Source organism: Sus scrofa, chromosome 15, assembly GCF_054392235.1.
Source record: "Sus scrofa isolate SSC_HxYL_T2T_F1_AM1 chromosome 15, Sscrofa_HxYL_maternal_Yorkshire_Landrace_v2.0, whole genome shotgun sequence".
NCBI classification, from domain to species: Eukaryota; Metazoa; Chordata; class Mammalia; order Artiodactyla; family Suidae; genus Sus; species Sus scrofa.
The window spans coordinates 85979339-86001981 of NC_139397.1; the positions used below are offsets into that span (position 1 = coordinate 85979339).

Consider the following 22643-nt stretch of genomic DNA (forward strand, 5'->3'; position numbering starts at 1 on the left):
AATTAAAGATTACAGGGTTTTATTCAGTGATTCTATAATGTCATAGACCAATATATACTTTTGGAAAATCCAACAAATTAAATAATCTCACATAGTGAATGACTTTTATGATTATATATACCCAATTCTATGAATAGTTATCCTTACATATGAAATATGCCAGTTACAAAGACTATTTCTGAAACGTCTTCTATTTTTGAATACTGACACTCTTAAATTAGCAGGAAATGAACAAGAGTGTTAAACTTTATATCTACGCACATTATAGTTCTCAGATCTTATTTACATGTTACACAGGTGGCAGGCCTTGGGGGACTTTTCGTCTACAACTACACTTCTCTGTAAATAAACCGTTCTTACCTACAATGGAGAGAATCACCACCACAAAATCAAAGATGTTCCAGCCTATGGTGAAATAGTAGTATCTGAGGGAGATAAGTTTCAGCACAAATTCTCCAGTGAACAGGATAATGAATACAAGGTTAATCCGGGACAAAACCAGAGTCATATATTTGCTCTGGTCATCAGTTTCTACCATCATGGTGACCATATTAAGGCAGATAAGGATCATGATGCTGATATCAAAAACTTGTCTGGTTACAAAATCAAAGACCATTCCTTGAAATTTGTTCTGGAAAGAGAGGGAGAAGAAAGTTAATATGCATATTTCATAAGTAACAATACAATAAAATTGCAGATGAAGTCCTTCCACAATGGGATGTGCACCTGCTCACATTTATTTAGGTCCTATGGGAAGACAAAGCTGAATAAGATATAGATTGGTGGCCAACTGGTTGATAATGTGAATGGGCTTTGCTTAATTTTAATGACTATGGTAATTTTTACAAAAATAATGATAACTAAAAGTAAAGATTTATAAAGTAGGTTAATATATACAGACTTAGATGGATGAATATGCCAATTCATTTATCAGCACTTCAGGAATTTTGATTTATATTTTATTTCTGTCTCTCCATTCCTCAAAATGTCAGTCATTCATTTTGTCATTTTCTATTTAATTCTGCCTTTTCTAACAATAATGTTTAAATGAATTTCAGTAAATCAGGCTTATGCCCTTTGTGTATCCTGCCCTACCTTCTCCCTGTTACACCTCACCCACTCCAACTACTCTTAAAAATATGGTAAAATGAAGTTCTTTATAGGATTCGTGAGACCTTGTCAAATTCCAGTTCTGTGATTACAGACTTTGTAACTTTGGGTGTAATATATTACTTCTTTGGGCCTCAGTTCCCTTATTCCTTACGCATTTAAGAGGATAGATGATGTAGAATACAGCTCTGTGAACATAGTTCACTATTTTTATGCCTTTCTGGAATAATGAGTCTCTACAGAGTATGCGTTCTGAATAAATCTTTTGTCTATAGGTGTATTTGCTAAAACAAACTATTCTGATGACACCTTTTTCCTTTCTAAAAATTCTAAGAATATTCTCAAGTCATAATAATGGAGAGAAAAAAACAGCATAGAGGGAGGCTAGGGTGTAAAATGGGAAGTCTGGAAAACTCCATCTACTTAAAAGGACAGGAGGGTACCATCTAACAAGATCAGAGGAGTGAGAACCACATGCATTGTTGGCAGCAGTAGGTGGCAGCAGGAGCATGAGGCTTGCTTTGGAAGCAGTTATTGGGAACCCTGACTTGGAGATTTTCAACTGACAAACTATTGAACGTTGCCTCATTTTTAAGAACCATGTAATTCATATTGAGTGTAGTAGTTGCATATGTGTTACACAGTTATTAACTTTACAATTAGGGCATTTTATATATTGGTATCACCCAATATGTTCTGGTCCAGAGCACTGCCCAGCTTCATCATGTGGAAATAGGGTTTTGGAATGTTAAAGAAGATGAGTAATTCTTACTGCAGGCCGAGGTATGGGTTTTTGAGGTTTCTTGGACCCAAGTTTCTTCATTGCATTGTAATATTTTTTCTGTTCCTCTGTCATAAAGATGTCTTGACCTCCAAAGTAAATACATAGTATAAAACTGGTTACAATCCAACATGTTTTACAACAACACATTTACAAAAATATTTGTGAGTCTTTCCTTTAATCCCCTTTTTACAATTTTTAAGTGGATTTTATCCTATTTCTTATAGATTTATCCTGCTTTTTTCATTTATGTGAAACTCTGAGTACTTTAACATTATGTAAAACCCATAATCACATAAAACTCTGATAAATGCAGGATTCTAATTTGATTATATTATATTTGAAAGGAAGCTCAGGGGTCTCAAATATATTTTCATGAAAGAAAAAAAATCTTAGTTTATTTCAGTGTTGACAGTTTCATTCACTCTTTTATTCAACAATTTTTGAGCACTCCTACTGGGTAGATGGTGTATCCAGTATCAGAATTCCATGGTTATATAAGACACAGTGTTTGTATGCAAAAAAGAAAAAAAAGAGAAAAACACTCCAGAGATAACAATAAACTCCAAGATTCAGAGACAGGCTTTATAAAGGGGAGGACCCTTAAGCTACTCCTTAAAGGATGATTAAGTGTTTGCTGGGCAAAGCATTTTAGGAAGAGAAAATATCCTATGTAAAGTCATGGAGGGAGAGGAGTATATCTTGTTCAGAAAAGGGCAGAAAATCCATGTAGCTGTGTGTGTAATAAGTGATAGTGTTAATGGGGGGTGGGTGGTGACTGAGGAGTAGGGAAGGAGATACAGAAAATATGGTGTGGGAGAAGATGAGGCTGGAAAACTGGGTGGAGATAATTCCTGAGAGGCTCTGTAAGCAAGGATAAAGCATTGAGGCTAACTGGATGTTTTGAAGACATAGTCATATTTTTGAGTCAGAAAGACACTACAGGAGATCTGCAGAGGATGAACCTGGAGAAGAGCCACCAATTAGAAGCTGGAATCCTCTGCAGCTGAACTGACCACATAGTGAATGGAAAAGAATATAAAAATGATGTAATGATCTAAGTTTATCATGACTCTTAGTGTCCTGGTTATTTGGATGTAAAATAGACAGAACCTCAGAATGGAAAAATGTGAGAGCTGAGGAATACTTATCTTCTTTTTCTGTTGGTTGAAGTTATCTATGATGACACCAATGAATAGATTCAGAGTGAAGAATGACCCAAAGATGATAAAGATGACAAAGTATAAATACATATACAGATTTTCTTCATACACAGGCTGTAGTTTAACCTAAATAATATTGAAAATATTAAATAATATTTTAAAACACAATAAATACTTGAGCTAAGTTAAAATTTTGATGTGTTGTTACTTACTATAAAGCTATTTTTGCCTTGACCTGAGATACTGTTCTGCAAAAGCAATTCTTTTTTCAAATTAGTATGATCTAGTATAATGAAAAATTAAAATTTTTTTTTTATTATTGTTCTTGAAACTATTTTCCCATTGTGGCTTACCTGTACGTACTCTTTAGAGTAAATAGCAGTAATATAAACAAGACAAACATTTTGAACCTGTTATTAACCTTACTTTAATTTTTTACAGTATTTTAAACTTGGGTTTGGAAATGCTAGCTCTTGGAGATACGGCTTTAATAACAGAACATCGACTTCTAAGAGAAAAATTCAGCATCAACAGATATGTTCTAAGGAATTATCTTTATTACTGTTTTCTCAATTGAGTTTCCTTGAAACTTGCTTGCTTTCATTGTGATATTTTTGGAAGCTGCTTCACAGACTCTGGTTTATACTTTCGAGGGATGAGAGACAAGTCACTTCCCTACGGAGCAACTTTCCTAATCTTAAGAGTTTCCTTGACTAGAACAATCTGGCTCTTAATCTATGCAGTTAGATACCCTTTCATATTGGATATATAATAGACATATTAATCAAAATATCATTTATATTGAAGTGATTGGCTTAATAAGGTAATTTCTACATGCAGTTGTAATTGTTCGGTTTGCATCTAATATAAAATTCTGGGCCTTAATTTATCACAAACATTCACTATGGAAAACACTAGTAGATATAAATAGTAGTTGAGTGATACTTACATCTCGTGAATCAACAGCTGCATACATAATGTCCATCCAGCCTTTGAACGTGGCCTGTAAACAACATATATTTGAATTCTGCATAAAAACTGAATCCAAGAATATGCATTTTACCATATGAAAATCATAGTGTTATTAAAAATAACTTTTTTTTACAATATTATGACATATTCTACAAAGAGATTAAAATGAATTGAATGAAAAAATGAAATTGAAATAGAATAAGATTTTATTTCAGATCTGGAATGTGTTTTCTTTTTGGTTTTGGAAAGTATTCTATTTTTTCTGCACTAAAATTTAACCAGATGAAACTCTGATCTCAGTCTTAAATCTTTTTCTAAAAGATAAGCTCTATCATTCAAACCACTGGTTTGTTTAAACATTCAATTATTTTCATTAAATAATTATGGATTAGTCATTACACCTTCAGTTAAGTCAAAATTATTAAATAATACACATTTTGAAATCCATACCATACGACTTGCATTTCCACACATAGTAGAACCCTACTCCTTAGATTTATGTTGGTACAATTAATTATCTGGTTAATAATCCATACATTTAACTAATATAAAAAAAACAGGGGAGTTCCCATCGTGGCACAGTGGTTAACGAATCTGACTAGGAACCATGAGGTTGTGGGTTCGATCCCTGCCCTTGCTCCATTGGGTTAAGGATCCGGTATTGCCGTGAGCTGTGGTGTAGGCCAGTGGCTACAGCTCCAATTAGACCCCTAGCGTGGGAACCTCCATATGCCACAGGAGAGGCTCTAGAAAAGGCAAAAACAAAAACAAAACCAGGAAGCATAAATATAAAACCACATTAACACATACTAACAGCTGAATACTGAGGAAAATACACTATAAAATCACTGCAAAACATCTTATTTATAGTCAAGTCAAGCTAAGAGTATAGGTGACAATCAACTACTTTTGTGCTGTCAGATATTAATCATAAAACAGAGAACCTCAGAGAATTGATCTTGAAACATTTTGCAAACATTTTCAAAACTCACACGGTAGGCACTTACCACTTGAAGCAATGCGAGATAGCCAGCACCAACATTATCAAAGTTTACTTTCACGTTTTTCCACCGAGCTTGCTTGCCAAGAGCCTGACAGTCGCTCAAATTGTTAACTTCACTGACTTCAAACATGTTACCCGTTGTTGTGTTTACACAATGGTAGAACTTTCCAGCAAACAAATTCACACCCATGATGCTAAAGATCAACCAGAAGATGAGACAAACCAACAGCACGTTCATGATAGAGGGAATTGCTCCAACAAGAGCGTTCACAACCACCTAGAAGAGGAGATAAGGATAAGGAAGCTTATAAATTGTTAAGTAGAAACCATTTCTTCCATTATTTAATGCTAAAATGGATGTGAAATGAGTTAAATAAAAATCTAGGTGGATAAGTTGTTCCTTCTGATATTTTCTAGGATATATTTGATAGGGGAAAACAAACAATGACAACACTAAAGAGCTAAAGGATTTAAGGAAAGCAAAATATAACAAAATGTGAAAAGAAATAAACAAAAACCTGATATAGTAAGATGGAGTCAGAAAATGTTTGTATGCTGGGGAAAAAAAGAAAAAAAAGATGCATTAAATACCAACGAGAGATAATCATCATTCAGTAATACATTTTAATTTTCAAGAGTGTTAATGAATGGTTGATGATATAAAAATGTGGTTAAATGAACCCTTTACAACTAAACAGTATTAATAATGCCTTAACTCTCTATCCTCAGATCAAGTTAACTATTATGACGTGAAGAATAATATTAAGAGTTTACCAAGTTCTTTTTTTCCCCTATTAATAATTTCTAATTTTTTTAAAAGTATATTAATTTAGAAAATAAGATGGGAGTTCCTGTTGTGGTTCAGCAGAAACGAATCTGACTAGTATCGTGAGGATGCGGGTTTGATCCCTGGCCTTGCTCAGTGAGTTGGGGATCCGGCACTGACGTGAGATGTGGTGTAGGTTGCAGCCATGGCTCAGATCCCGTGTGCTGTGCCTGTGGCATAGGCTTTTGGCTACAGCTCTGATTTGACCTCTAGGCTGGGAACTTCCATATGCCGTGGGTGTGGCCCTAAAAAGCAAGGAAAAAAAAAAAAAAAAAGAAAGAAAATGAGATGGGATTTATCTCTGGACATAAAAGTACTGAATATATCCACATTCTTATTTTTCCAAATCTCTTAAATAGCCTCTTTGAGGCAGATATTACTTCAAAGCCAGGCCAACCTATTTCATGAAGGAGAAATTCAGTCACTTTCTGCTAATTCAATTCAGAAGAGATTAATGTGTATTTTCAAATTTCTAGCAATTTGTACCTTTTCTTATCAATCTGTTTTACATTGGGATTATATTGTTAAGCACTTACTGTAAGTGAAAGTATTGTTTTATTTTAAAATACTGAAACATTATATTAGAAATAAATGCCAAAGAATTTCAAGTTAACATCAACAGCTAAAATCCAAAATTGTGAAAATTTCATATGTTACTTGAATTTTATTTCTTTTAGAAATTGTCATATATATTATGCTTAAATCAGGTTTTTTTACTGTAAAATTTGTGTAAAATGACCCCCACAATTCTCCTGTCAAATAAATGCATGATATCTTTTATCATATTTACACCTAGAATGTTAATTCTGTCATATGACTGAATTAAAAATGCCAAAATTAGAATAATTTTCAGATTATAGCAAGCTTATAAGTTTTTTTATTCGATTGCTGTCTTCCCTCAAAAATGAATTATTAATATAAAATCATGCAACCAGATGAAGGCTTAAATAAAACAGTAATGGTAAAAGATTGGTGTGAAAAAAATTGAAATTACATAATAATTTTTATTTTATTTTGTGATTTCATCAAGTAGCAATGGAATAAAATTATAATGTAAAACTCAGAATTTCTTTGCTTACAATGCATCCGGAGAGTTGTTTCATTCTCCTCGGTGAGTGAATCTCAGAGTCAAGGCTGAAGTGTTTTTATTACCTAAACAAACCACCTCCTAACATAAAAGCCCTATAGCCTAGAAGAAATTCAATATCTATGTGCATTTGCAAGCTGTGTTAAACAAAGCTGGCCTTTGTGCTAAACAGTACTTTGAGGGGCGTGACAAGTGGATGTGTATATATGTGTATACTTTATATGCATAAAATATATACTAAGGAAGAGAGCTGGAGAGGAAAGTACAAGTGCTATTGGAAAAAGTGAATCTCATGCAGAATGCACACTTAAAATGGAGATCTATAAAACAAGCCACGGGGTTGCCTGCAATGCTTAGTTAATTATCCTAACCCCTACTTTGGTTGCTTAGGATATAAAGATTTAATAAATTTTGAGAAATCAAATTACCTACTGAGAGGAAGAAAATCTCCTCTTAGGATGAATGCCAGGAGTAAACAGTCATTTTAAAATGTATATGTAATGAAAAGAAATAAATGGCAACACATAGCCTTTAGTTGTGGAAACATCCTGGAACTGTCATCAGAAGACCTAAATTCTAGTTCTAGTTATGCCACAATTTTTGAGGACCTGTTTTAGTTTCAGGAAGGTGATCTTTAGGATTCCTCCTCTGAAATTTTGTAATCTAAGAAATAATTACCAGACGAGTATGCCACTCCTCTGTGTCAAAATCATTATCTACATTTAATTTTGATGTGAATCATCAGAGAGCTTTTATTCTTACCCTCATGCCTTCAAACCGGGATAAAGCTCTCAGAGGTCTTAAAGCTCTTAATGTCCGTAGGGATTTGATGGCACCAAGTTCTGAATAACCAAGAGCATTGGCTACCAAGCTAACCAAAGAAACCTAAAAAAGAAAAAAAACATCAATCAGTCCACCAAGAAATAAACTGTTGAGTAAAGGCATAGGGTGTAATGTGTCTCTTCTTCAGTGCCACCAAATAAGTCTTCAGACATACCTTGGCAGCCTTCATTTTCCATATATTGTGATCGTGATCATCTTACACTACCGGCCCCATCTTGTATTATTGCTTTTCTTACTGGTAAAACTGGAGGCCTTGCCCATCTATATAAACATCTGTAAACCCCTCTAGTTAGATGTTTCATCCTTGGAGACTTTTTCAACCTGTGCATATACAGGATGATTTGGGCTTTGATTAAAAAGCCATATCCTCCATGGATCTGTGCTTAATATAATTGATTAGAAATCATGCTTCTCCTTCAGATTTATGTAGTATCTTGATTACATGTAGTGGAGGCATTTACCACATAATAGAGTCAATTGGTTGGATATGTTCTTTTCCTTTTCATGTCACATTAACTTTTTTTGGGCTGAGATGAAGTATTCTTAACATTCCTAATATCTGGTTGACTATGCTTTAGTCTATATGTGTTAGATAAAAAAAGAAGAAAATATTACCTGGGAAAACATCAGATCACATAGTTTCATAATAATGAAAAATTTTTTACCTAAACTACTGTATTTATGATTTAGAATCAGTACCTCTCATTTAGAAGTATAATGCATCTTTCTGATTTCATGAAAATGCCAAATTTTACTTAAATATATAGGTTAAAGAAAACATGTCTTTTGGGGGAGGAAGAGACCTTATTTGCTTTTATTTTCTTTTAATACAATAACTAACATTTATTGAAAATTTACTATATGCTAGGTTCTGTTCTCAGTGTCTTACATGTATAAATATTAAGAAATAATTACTATTACTTTTGCCTTTTCACTAATGAGGAAGTTAATGTTCCCCCATATTCCCCCCTTCCAAAAAAAAAAAAAAAAAAAAAACAAGGATGTACAGGTAGAAAGAGATGAAGTTAGAACTTGAGTGATCTGACTAGAAAACCAAGTCTTAACCTTTTTCATCCATTATCAAAAATTCATTCTCCTTCTGAACTACAGAACACAGAAAATGACTTTAATAATTATCTTCTCAATTCTTTCAAGGATTGTATATAACTAGTCCCCTTCTTGAAACATAGGAGAGATGTTAATTTATTACATTCACTGGATGTCTTAAGGGTCATGGCATAAAGGTGACACCAAAACAGAACCAAAGCTTTAAAGGAAAAAGGAGCCACTGACCCTTCACTGTTTAATTTAACATAATTTCACAGAGTTGAGCAGAAAAATAAGTGACTTGAATGTTGAACTTGACTAGTGGCAGTATAATTTATTGAGCTATTCATTTCTGTCTAGTGTTCATTGCTATAGAAGACTAGAAAGATGGGAAAGATTATTATTAGAGAACACACAGGCTTTCAGTGCAAAAACATGCATGATTTTTGATGGAGAAATTTAGTAACATTCCCATTAAAACCAGAGATAAAAAAATACTCCCACTACCAAAATTATTATTTAACACTTCCTGGAAAAAAGAAATAAAAGCTATAATAATTAGAAAAGTGGAAGAAGTCATTATTTATATATATGTTATTGTTGACCTAAGAAAACCAGGGGAATAAAATGAAAAACTATTTTAAACAATAATGTAATTGTTAGGTTCTGACTAAATATATGTCTTCGTATTAAAAAAATTGCGTAGGTGTTTTTTTATTTTTTATTTTTATTATTATTTTTTTTTGGTCTTTTTTGCCATTTATTGGGCCGCTCTCGCGGCATATGGAGTTCCCAGGCTAGGGGTTGAATCGGAGCTGTAGCTGCCAGCCTACACCAGATCCACAGCAACATGGGATCTGAGCCGCTTCTGCGACCTACACCACAGCTCACGGCAATGCCGGATCGTTAACCCACTGAGCAAGGGCAGGGACCGAACCCGCAACCTCATGGTTCCTAGTCGGATTCGTTAACCACTGTGCCATGACGGGAACTCCAGTAGGTGTTTTTTTAAACTATATGAATTTTATTAACAAGGAAAAAAGTATAAGAATAATCTAAAATATTACTGTTTTAAGAAGAACAACCAGAAAGAACAAATGCCACCTGATATTAAAATCAGTTATAAATCTGTAATAATTATGCCTGTCATAGTAGAAAAAGAAGTGAATAAAAAAATCCAAATTAGACCCAAGGCATGCAAAAATTTAGCACGTAGAAAAGGGTAGCATTTTAAATGAGAAGTGAAAGAAACAACTTAAATGAGAAATCATTTTGAGGAAGATAGTATCAGAACCTTACCCCCCATCTTACATTAAAATAAGTTCCAGGTTGCTCAATATTTAAAACACAAAAAATGGATGAAGAAACAAAACTCAAACAATAAAACTAGGAAAAGCCATGAGAAAATGTTTTAATCTTTAAAGGAAATGGTCTTCATAAGCATGAGAAAAACCAAGAAGAAAAAAAAGGACTGGTAAATTTGACTAAATCAATATGAAAATATTTTTACATGACAAAAAAGAGATAAAAGCCCAAATAGGCAAAATAGTCATACAATACATGACAAAATATTAAATTTCCTTACTATAAAAAGAGCTCCTACAAATCAGTAACAAAAAAATCATTAATAAGCAGTATAACTTAGAGATTCCCTCTAAACTTTCATTTTAATATATTTGTATGAACAACATATTTCTACTCCTTATTAAAATTCAACTAGAAGGAAAGCAAAAGAAAACAAAGAGAATGTGGAAAGAGAATAAGCAGTTTTAAAAATTCTGGACTGCAAAGCTCACTGAAATGATTACTTTCTCAGCAGAGCAGACACAGCAGTAGAAACCTGAGTGCCTGGAGAAGAAAGATTGTTCCAGTGGACTCTGAAAAGGCTCTGGATCTGGGGGCATTATGTTCCTCTAAAACAGGGGTTAATAAATGGCACTAAAACCAGAATTGACTGAAAGTTTCTATATAGGGTAGCTGGACACTCTTGAGTCCCTTCATCCACTCCTCTCCAGCCTGCTGGAGAGTGGAATGGAGTAATACTCCTTCATAGCTTACAGAGTAAAATCTGTATTTGTTACAGAGGTCAGAACATAGAAACAATAATCCACATTGCTGTTGGGTTTCCCTGTGAGACCACAAAAGCAATAGAGGGTTTTCCTTTAATAATACCATAGGGTTTAAACAGCATGTGGACTAACTCAGTATTTCTTACAGCAGGGCACTTAGAGCTTGTGACTGATAGGTGCACATATCCTTCCTTTAATTCCAGAACAGTCTTGTTTCCTCTTGGCTAGGCATTTTCTAAAAAGGGGCTCAGGGAGTGGTGAAGAACAGCCACAAAGCTTTCATGGAAGTGGTGGCAGAGAGCTCTTAGAAAAGATGGGAGGTTGGAGATACTGGAGATGGCAGGATTTGAACTGCTGGGATGGGTAAGGTTTAGGGTAAGCATGGATTGAAGGCTATCAAGTGAAGGGCAGTTCTTATGCAACATCAGTGAGGAATGAGAGTCTTTACATTTTCATGGGAGTTTGTAATTCAGGGGTGATGCTTTTCTTTTGACATCCTCCTACTTCGATCTTAGGCTTTTACAGTTGATTTATTTGTCTATAATTTTTTACATGATTAGAAAGTTCACAGTGTTCACAAGACATGTAAAAGTAAACATATCAGTCTTTATGGTGTTGTTTATGGCAGGGGGAAGCTGAAGATAATCTAAGTGTTCTTCCCTGGGGAACAGATGAGTAAATTCTGTTGGTGCATCACTGTGAGCTGCTATGTGGCACATAGACAGCATAGGTTCCATAGCAATTTCATTTAAATATTTCAAACACTGTTTTTCCCCCCTTTCAGCCATGCCCACGGCATATAGAAGTTCCCTGGCCAAGGACTGAATCCACGCTGCATTTGTGACTTACACAACAGGTGCAGCAACACCAGATCCTTCACCCACTGCACCAGGCCAGGATCCAAACAGCAATACCACAGAGACAAACTGGATCATTAACCCACTGTGCCACAGGAGGAGCTCCCAAATGCCATTTTTTAAAAAATGAGGACTTTGAATCAGGTGATTTCTAAATTTAATTCTTTTCCTGAAATTTGTAATAAATTCAGTAATTTTAAGATGATTAGAGCAAAATAACATGTTACTCATGTTGAAAGGGTAAATCACAGTATCTTTACTAATGAATGCATCATCTTTATTTCTTCTTTATTTGTTTATTTATTATTTATTTATTTATTTATTGCTTTTTAGGGGTGTACCTGCGGCATATGGAAGTTTCCAGGCTAGGGATTGAATTGGAGCTGCAGCTGCTGGCCTACACCACAGCCACAGCAATGTGGGATCTGAGCTGCATGTGCGAACTACTGCTTGTGGCAAGGCTGGATCCTTAATCCAGTGAGCAAGGCCAGGGACTGAACCTGCATCCTCTGAGCCACAATTAGAACTCAGATGCATCATCTTTAATCAAGTACGCTACTGATAAAATACTTGAAGTGCTGATCTGATTGATAGTGAGCATGATTACTTCTGTTTATCAGATATGTAACTATGAATCTATCCTTCGGTTTAATTTTTTTTGGGGGGGAGGTCTTTTTAGGGCCACACCTGCAGCATATGGAGGTTCCCAGGCTAGGGATCTAATTGGAGCTGTAGCCACTGGCCTACACCACAGTCACAGCAACTCCAGATCTTAACCGTGTCTGCAACCTACACCACAGCTCAGGGCAACGCCGGATCATTAACCCACTGAGCAAGGCCAGGGATTGAACCTGCAACCTCATGGTTCCTAGTTAGATTCATTTCCTCTGCACCACAACAAGAAAGTTTTTTTTCTTTCTTTCTTTTTTTTTTTTAGTTATTTTTTTTCCTAGGAAAATGCGGGGAGCCGAGGAGATACAGGGACTCAAAAACAGGACCTTGCCTGATGTCAGAAAAACCTGGAGGCAGGTTCCTAACCAAGAAAGGGAGCTCACCTGAACGGTACAAGCCGAAGGTGGGCTTCTGGTCAGGATAAAAGCCTGCCTGTACAGTACAAGCCGAGGGCAGGCCTCGGGTTACACAGCTCTCATTTTGATGTTTATGGGGAAGAATTGGGGCTTTCCTGGGAAAACAATTTCCATGTTTGCGCCAGAGAACATGGATTGTTTCTTGGGTAACCTAGTCTTTCCTGTTGTTTTATTTGTTATTCAGTTTTCCTCAGTCTTTCCTGATTATTTACTTCTTATTCTTATTTCCCATTCTTATTTTCCTGTGGTGATTTGTGATTTAACAAAGTTACAACAATAATATAATAAGAATTTCATCCTGAAGGACTTTCCCCTATTTAAATCCAACTTAATTAATGTATAGTGTTTATCTACTAACTAGTTACAGTAAACTTTAGAGTTAGGATTTTAATGAGGTTCATAGAAGTTAGACATATATTATTCTTGACCAAAAGACACCTAGCTATGAGTTACAGAAGCTTTTAAGTGATAGCTAGTTAAGTTGGTTTATATTTTCTTACACTGTCTCCTTGTCATAACACTTTGAAGATAAGCACCAGTCTAAAAACAAGATTTGTAAATGCAAAATTCTTGTGTCTGTGACCTCTTCAACTTGTGGAGACTTGCTAGCCAAGGGATGATTTGTACTGAGTCTCCTCCTTTCCACATGATGTATTGTACCTAATTGCCCTTAAATTGTACTCACTAAGTTTAGTTAAGACAGAGATCTTAAAACATGATGTATTGTACCTAATTGCCCCTAAATTGTACCCACTAAGTTTAGTTAAAACAAAGATCTTAAAACATGATGTATAGCTGCTATACCATGTAATAGTTAACCAGTGTACTTTTAACACTGTGATGTAATCTGTAGTGAAAAACTGTCTATATAATCAACCGCTGTTGCCAATAAAATTTGAGCAGTTCAGCGCCCTGAAAGAAGGGACAAAGAGGCTGTCTCCGTATTGTACATTCACTAACACTGTGTCCCTCTCCTATCGGGAAAAAGTGTACACTCCCTGGCTGCTGGAGCTGGCCTCCTCCAACAGGAAAATAAGAATTGTTTTTGGCATTTTGTGTAATTAACATGTTAAGCTAAGTAATTATTCTGTGCCTCAATTTTCTCATATACAAAATTGGAATCATAACAGTGGATGCCTCAGTGGTTATTGTGAAGATTAAATGAATTAAGGCAAAAGTTAGTTGTTTCTAATATTATATATGAGAACACTTATCTGCCTTCACTGTCATTGCTCAGAATTTTAATAGTGATGAGCTGGTACAATATCCCATGGGAAGGCTTTTTTAGAAAGAGCCGTGTGGCTCTTCCTAAGGGAGGTATTTAATGACTAGAGGCAGGGAGAACAGTTAGTAAGCTATTGCTTGATTTAGTCACTGTGGTGTTGGTGTGGTGCCAAAGAGGAGGGTTCAGACCTCCACTTCATTATTTAGTTGGTAATATGGATAGAGTTTGCTGATTGATTGATTGATTGATCGTGAGGGATAAAAGACAGGGAGAGATTGAAATGACACTAAGCTTAGTGTTTTTTTACCTTTAGGTCCTCAACTTTCAGAAAAAGAAGAGCTGTCTGCTTGTGGCAAAAAGGAGTTCTCTCCGTATTTTCTCTTACCACTGTCCACATTTTTAGGACTTCTACTGCTTTACCATTTCTGCATTTTTATAGTTTTTAAAAAGATAATCTCATAATTGTGTCAGCATTAGTGAAACGAGGTTCTCCAAAGTCAGGGTTTTAATTAAAGATATATATGAATATCAAACTTGACTCAAAGATAATTTCATAAAAATAACTCAGGATACTTACATCAACGATCAAGAAATCTAGCCAGCACCAAGCATTAGTGAAATATGTTTGAAACCCATAAGCTACCCATTTGAGAAGCATTTCCAGAATGAATATATAAGTGAAGACCTTGTCAGCATACTCCAGCATGGTTTTGATAGTCTTTCGCTGTTCAATGTATATATCTTCAAAAGCCTGTGAATCAAGAATGATTTTACTTTACTTTAATGGCTTGCCTCTGCCAAATACTTGATAAAATTGCTTAGTGTAATACTTGGCACAAAGCAATAATTTGATAAATATTGGCTAATATCAGACAAACATCAAACCAGACAAAATCTAAAGACTAAAACTAACAGAAAATAATGTCAAGGAAATGCCAATATCTTTACTGACTTAGTAGGTGCTTTCTTCCCTGTCTCTCACCACCAAATTCTATCTAAGTTCTGTCTCAGTTATGGCTACAAAGACATGCTTTTAGAGAAATAATATGAACTCAGAAAATAACTAGAAGTTCTGTTAATGAGGGATAGACTTGGCCTTTTTTACCTTATTTTCAGTGATTCTCTGAATGATCTCTTCTGGCTCATTTTGAAAGAATAAATTAATTAGACATGAAAAAAACAAAATACCCTTTTAGTCCATAAATGCTGCTGTGACTTTTAGGATGGGATTTGACGTGGAAGGTAATATAGTTACAGAGTGTCCCTGTAAAGGGTTGTCTCAGTGACGAAAACATCTGTTAGAAAAACACCAGATGAGAAATTCCATCTGGCTGCTCATGGTTCTGATTTATTCTGCACTGAATTTTGCCTAGTTAAACCCTGGCTGCCAAGCCCTGCATGGTACAAATATACCTCCTGTTTCATTCCTTAAATTAAGCGTGTGCTTATGGTATTTTTGGAGAATAAGCTATTTCAGAAGAACCTGATTCTTGCTAATATAAATTAGACTTACCAAAGCACCACTACTGAGAAGGATCATGAAGACAATGAAAGTCTCAAACCAGTTGTGTTCAACAATGCTGTAGCAGGTTTTCCGAAGATTCCACCAGACTTTTCCTTTGCCTTCTTCTATACTTACTTGACAGAATGGAAACTTCTTAATACATCCTAAATAATAACATTAAATATAATAAATTAGAAAATATATCTCAATCTTTTTTTCCCCTTTTTTCTTTTCTTTTTCTTTTTCTTTTTTTCTTTTTTTAGAGCTGGACCCATGGCATATGGGAAGTTCCCAGGCTAGGAGTCAAATCAGAACTGAAGCTGCCAGCCTGTACCACAGCCATAGCAACGCCAGATCTGAGCCACATCTGCAACCTACACTGCAGTTCATGGCAACACCAGATCCCTAACCAATTGAGCGAGGCCAGGGGTCGAATCTACATCTTTATGGATACTAGTCAGGTTCTTGTATTTCAGTCTTAAATAGGAAGGAATAAACTTTGTTGTTCCCTTCTCATCCTAGTCTTAGATCACTTTATAAAGTAACTGGCTACTTCATTCCCTAGTTATTTTCAGCATTCCTTCTGTATAATGAATCATTCTCGGACTTACATTTCAGCCAGCTACCTAGAATTCAAGGAATTACTTTACCAAGAGTTGCTTGAGTATAAATGGTTACATTCTTGAAAACTATTTAGGATCTCCTTATTTTTTATTTTTGGTCTTTTTGTCTTTTCAGGGCCACACCCGCAGCATATGGAGGTTCCCAGGCTAGGGGTCCAGTCGGAGCTGTAGCCACAGGCCTACGTCAGAGCCACAGCAACTGGATCTGAGCCGCATCTGTGACCTACACCACAGCTCACGGCAATGGCAGATCCTTAACCCACCAAGCAAGGCCAGGCATAGAACCTGAGTCTTAACAGATGCTAGTTGGGTTCACTAACCATTAAGCCATAACAGAACCCCCAAAACTAGTTAGGATCTCTTTTTCCTTAAGGCCAATGATGTACAAGAACTCCTCTCAGGTTTGGGGAAAAACTACATGTTCAGATTGTTTATTCTTCTTTTGATGTGATCTTGAATTCGTACTCACTTTTCACACAGAAAATCTCTGTCTTCCTAGGCATTATCCACTGTCAGTTTTCCCAAGCTAATTTATTTTCAGCCTCAGCTTTTCTTAGTCACACCTATGACTCATCTCAGTCAATATCTCTCTTCCTTTATCCTCCCCCTCTCAACTTTTATGTTATGTCTAATTTCCATCCACTCTTCTGCTCTAACTCTCTGAGTTACTACTTCTTGGGTTCAATCCAATCACGTTGAATCAGCAAATCTTTATTGATTTGTGTGCTAGACACTGTAGTGGTTATTGTGTGACTAACTGCTGTTCTCCTTGCCAAGGCTCTGCAACACATCTACATCCCCAAACGGCTCTGGTCACAGCACAAATTAACCACATTTGAAACTGTAAGGGATAGGTTGTAATTACTGCAGCATCTTTAAATCAAATCATAACATTGCCAGTGAGATATGAAGGGGTGGCTTTATCAATAATGAGATGATTCCAGAATACCATTTATCTCCTAGTGTTAACTTCTCCACATTCTAGAGGATGAAAAAAAGGACATGTCGGATTATCTTAATTGTCTAGGCATAGTGACTGCTATATATAATTGGGAGATACAGATAAATTAACTTTGGGGAAGAAAAGAGGAAAACAAAAATGAATATGCCTTCACTATTTCTTTGAACTATTTTTCTTCAAATGAAGTATAGTTAGTCTTTGTAAGGAAAGAGAGGAGACTGAATTAAACCATATTAGAGTTTGTTTACCTTCAGTAAAACAAGCTTCTGGTTTAAGGTCTTCCTCAGGTTCAATTTCAGCTTGTTCGCCTTTGCGGGGTGGAGCAACATCAACAGTACTTCCTTCAGATGAGCTGGTTGCATTTAATTTCTGGAAACAAAGCCCCATTGCAAAGATGTGATTTTTTTCCTCCCCTTTTATTCAACTAATTTGTAAATGCTCTGTCGTGGTGTGAAAAAAAATGGTAGTGGTGGTGATAATATTTGATTCTATTAACATTACTGATAATAATATACTAATAATTTAACATAATTAAAGTCTTGTATTCCAAACAATGTAACTACTAAATTGATTCAGACAAAAACTGGTTAGACAGCATTCAATATGGGTGATTTGGAAAGGATGGACTATACTGATTAACTTGTTTATGATCTCTATTTGTAGATGCCATATATGAAAATAATTTAATACATTAACACTCAGGCCAAATCAAGAATAGTTTGATAAAAGTTTGTTATACTGACATTCACTATTGATTATACTAATTGAAATGCTTTAAATCAAATTTAATTTCCACTCTTCCAATGGAAATTTTCAGAGGGCAAAGTACGTTACTAGTTGTCTGTAACTACTGTCCATGTTTCTGTAATTTTAGAAAGGAAGAGCAGCACATTAACATTAGTCACAGTCATTATATTTCATCTTTGAGCTATATTTTTCTCTGGCTTACATAATTTTCTTCTTACTTTACTAGCAGAAAAATGATGGATCTCTCTCTCTATTTCTCTTTCTCTCTCTCTTTGAACTGTTTAAATGAATGCAGTACTTGCCAAAGAATTTTAAATGAAATGGAAATTTCTTCATAAATGACATTGTCCAGAATCTGTATAGACTTTCATTAGGAGCACATTCTGAATTCAACATGTGATCAGGCTGTGAATTTTTTCTTTAAATAAATCATCATGACATGCCTCATGGCTAGGAAGAGCCCCTTTAATGTTTGCAAGAATAAATGTCTAATAAGTACTCTGATACCACTTGGGAAGACATTATGGATATGCAATGTTTTTTTGAAAAGTGATGCAAAGATATGACATACAGCACAACCCAGGCAATGTAAAGCTTTTAGAATGAAAGAACATGGACATGTTAATGGTTTCAAAGACCCTATTAACTTTAGTAGCTAAGTGGTAGGGTCACCCTGCCCTACCACTCTGAAAAAGTTAATGTGTTATTGAAAAATGCCTGGATGACTCCTTGAACATAGGTCATATTAGAGGAAATTTGGGTCAAAATTCTTTATTTTTTGAAATCACTGTGCAAATGTAGTTTAGTACCTTATAATGTGAACTAATTAAAGAGTAGTATGTAGATGATACTTTCTGTGGTATTACTTTGAGGTTGAAGGTTAACCATGTCCAACTAAATATAGTATTAAAGTTACCCTAAATCAAAATGTAATTCTATGATAAAATATCTTTAAGTCTGGAGTATACGAAAGAGAGACTAGGCCATCATTTCTGGCTGATGGTTCTTAAGATCAATATAGTACCAGAATTTCTATCATTAAATTCCTCTACTTTTTGGAGAGGTGGGAGGCCAAAGGCATATTTTCTTCGCTCAGGATTTTTCTGCTTCTTACAGCCAGGATATTTTTATTCTTTTAAGAAGATCATAGGAAAGCTACTGCTGGATAGAATTGCAGCAGCTTCTGGTATAACCAAGAAAATGCTAGGTAATTGTTTGGACTTGGAACTAACTTTTCCCTTCCAATTTCACTGGTGGTTTATGGGTTGAACACTATGACATTTAATAAGTGGCAGCAATAATATCCACTGCAAAAATAAAACCAGTAGGAAACCAAGTTATTTTGAAGTTAGTTATAACATGCTTCATGTTTCTTCTTCTTCTTGGCCAATCCAAGCTGAATAATTTCCTCTGAGCATGGTCATGATCCACCTTCTTCATGAAGCCTTTCTTTTTTGCATGATTTCTCCATGCTACATTTTATAGAATGTTTAGTCTCTAATATTTGTTTGCTTTGACCAAATATTCTCATAAATATACATATAAATTATATATGCAAAAATACGAATTATATATTCACGTACATATACATATATATAAATGTACACACACACACACATATACACCAAAAGATCCAAGCAGAGAGTAGACACTAAAAAGGTATGAGTTTATGAAAAGTGAATAAATGAATGATTGAATGCATTTTATTATTATTCTTACAGAGAGAATTGTAGTGTTTAGATAATTTGATCTCTTCATTTTGATACATAACTTAATTGTGGCTTTTACAGAAGTCTGTTTAACTGTATTAGAAAATGTATTTTCTTAATGAATAAGAATTATTTAATTATATTTTAGTGGTAAAAACACATATTTCCAAAATATTTCTGTAAATATTGGCAGACATTCAATAAAGAAATCTGAAGGAAGAAAGTAATAAGTATATATGTATGTACACACAAATACACATATACTTTTTCCATTTGAAAACTTTAGAAAATATACTCACCCATCACTTATTTTACTACTGTTTGTACACTTGTGAAATGTTCAGTTTTTTGCATTATAATTCTCTTCCATATATTATACAAATGTCTTACATTTAAATTCAAAACTTATTTAAAGAAAATCCTTCACAGCACAAGTGATGGTAAATATTAATCTGAATGACAGTTGTATCCACTGTTTACGAAGTATTGACCTCTCGAGGTGTCTTTGTTATTGGTACTGTGTTTAGATTGCAAACATTTGTAAATATGGCTGATATGTTTGAATATAAATAATTTCATTTTTCTAAATGACTGTGGAGGTTATGTACATTGTAAAGCAGAAAGGGTTTAATTTCTATTTGCCTGGCATGAGACAGCAAGTCTTTTGAAACCAGACAAGAGAAAAACTACATGTATTCTGCTCTTCTCAAATGAACAGAACTCATTTTACATGGAGAATTGCTTCACTGTTATCCAGGAGTTTTTCTGACTATGAGGATCAGCTCATTAATCTTATGCTCTGGAAATCTCTTTAAGAAATTTTCAGATAGAGACTTGATGCACCAAAGATTAAAAAATAGTTGTCAGGATAGTGTTCATGTTACTAAAAAGTATTTTGTGCAAGGCTTCTTTCCCTATTAAAGTTGGCATACAATTAATTCTTCCTAGTTGGAGAGTCAGGCTTATTTCATGGTATAATCTTCATAGGCCACATTTTTGTCATAGGAAATTACATACATTTTATCCTGTGAAGTTATAAAAATATTATATCAACTACATAACATTTTAAAGTTGTGAATTTACCTACATTGATAAATTAAAGCTTAGGCTGTGTTCTTATTAAGTTTTAGCAACGTACCAATTATGATATACTGCCTGATAAACTTTAGTCATTGGATACATACTGCTGTATTTTTAAATTTTTAAATTTATACACTAGAAAACTAAGTATTTAAAATTCTATACATGGATATAATACTATCTTCATAATCTAAACATTTCTAATTAAGTTCAACACTTTGGCATTCACACTCTGGTAGAGGGTAGTTTGTGATACATTTTATCATATCCATACCAAAAAGACTTCCAAATTTATTTAAAAGCATGTAACTGACTTAAAAAGCAGGTGACTTATGATAAATACAAAGAATAACTTACTTTATTTAAATTGCCATAGCTGTGATACTACAATGATAAAAAAGCAAAGAAACCTGGAATGAAATTTTCCACATTAAGGAACTTGATGACTATACTAAATAAATAAAATTAATACATGTTCTGAAGTAGTTAGAAAAATATAATTAGGTGTATAGGCATAACAATAGAAATCTTCCATATAAAACCATATAGTACAAGCTCATCACTTGTTTTCTTGTACTATTTTCTCCCTACCCCTCCAATATTTTATGGCACTTTAAGGCTAGATACTTCCATCCCTTGTAGAAATTACTGAGTCTACAGAGGGATGATGGCTTAATGCTCTACAAGTGCACACTGGAAAGCAGGTTTGAAGATGCAACATTCTCCAGGCCTAATTCAGCCACAGAAAACATGCCTGGCTGTAGCAGAAGCCCGGCGCAATGCTGTGGAAGCTGCACGCTGATCCAAGAACCATGTTCTCAAAGACATGGTACCTGACCATGAAGTTTTCAAGGCTAGCTGCAAATACCACTCATAAGAAATGACAGAATCAGCACCCCAAAAGGCAATTTCCCGCCTGATAACACAAACTTATATAGAAATTCTCCCTTATGGCAAATATGGTTCTTGATTTTTGTCCAATTAAATAGTGAAATTTTAACTTTCAGAAATGGAAGAGAATGTTAGCAACTGGCCTACTTCCACTGAAATGCGCTCACATTTCATTTATTTTCAATCAGCTATCAAATGTTTGACTCTCACAAACTGCTGTGATAATAATTCAAAAGGCAAAAAATAAAAGATTCAGCCATTACAGATTGCCTTTAAAATCTAGCCATTTCTTTCAGAACTTCTGGGTTTTTGTCTTGCAAGTAGACGAGGAAAGTCTTTTGGTCACACAATCTATCAGGGCCTTAGTCTGATCTTTTGGATATGCGTATCCATATCTTGACTTATCATATTTCACTTGAAGAACAGGTAGCCACACAGTGAGGCTATTGGGCTGCTTATTCACGGCAGGAAGAACTCAACTAAAATCAATAGGTCTGTTTTTCTGAACCATTTATTGAGTGGTCAAAAATATAAAACACCTCTATTTGGTCTGGCCTCAATATATTTTAAATGTGCAATGCCCCTAATGTTGCTTTTATTTTAAGAGAGCATTAATAAGAACATAATATATGAAACTGAAAGTAATTATGTGGTAATTGAAGAGTAAGGTAAAGGGGGCATCAAGCAGGCAAAAGAAAAAGCTAGTTTATGTTAAGAAAATATACAAAAAATTGCCATCCAAACTTGCCTTAAGTTTTATTTTAGCAGAAGTGCACTGAAACATCAAAACCTTTCTCTAAAGGCTGATATGGATTTAAAATGGCTATTCATACATTTGTCTGTGCCTCTGGAAGAGTTGCCTCACATTCAGTTTCACAAAGAGCATTTGGAAGACACCAAGAGAACAACAAATTGGAAGTTTAGAAGTATTCTCCCATTGCTCTCCAGATTCTGAAAACAGAGCACAGAGCCTTTTCTAGATGAGTGCATACTTGAAACCTTAGTCAAGCATCATTTTCAAAGTTTCCATAACAGCTTTAAAAAGGAGGGAATCCTG

The 22643-nt window shown here is 34.8% G+C and overlaps 2 protein-coding genes across 28 annotated transcripts in view; both read right to left on the minus strand.

Annotated features, from left to right (window-relative positions):
- TTC21B (tetratricopeptide repeat domain 21B) overlaps positions 1-22643 on the minus strand; it is an 875896-nt gene that overhangs the window by 84428 nt on the left and 768825 nt on the right. The window lies entirely within an intron of this gene.
- Positions 1-22643, minus strand: part of SCN3A (sodium voltage-gated channel alpha subunit 3) — a 106834-nt gene that overhangs the window by 3399 nt on the left and 80792 nt on the right. For 26 of the 27 annotated variants that reach the window (XM_084999317.1, XM_084999310.1, XM_084999304.1 and 23 more), the window contains 9 exons: positions 17408-17528; positions 15585-15739; positions 14649-14822; positions 7705-7827; positions 5034-5306; positions 4004-4057; positions 3043-3180; positions 1883-1987; positions 361-631 (listed from right to left, as the gene is read on the minus strand). In XM_084999317.1, the coding sequence (XP_084855443.1) occupies positions 361-631; positions 1883-1987; positions 3043-3180; positions 4004-4057; positions 5034-5306; positions 7705-7827; positions 14649-14822; positions 15585-15739; positions 17408-17528 (1414 nt within the window). Of the gene's footprint in view, positions 1-360; positions 632-1882; positions 1988-3038; positions 3181-4003; positions 4058-5033; positions 5307-7704; positions 7828-14648; positions 14823-15584; positions 15740-17407; positions 17529-22643 lie in introns of all 27 variants that reach the window. The other variant, XM_084999318.1, reaches the window with a different exon arrangement.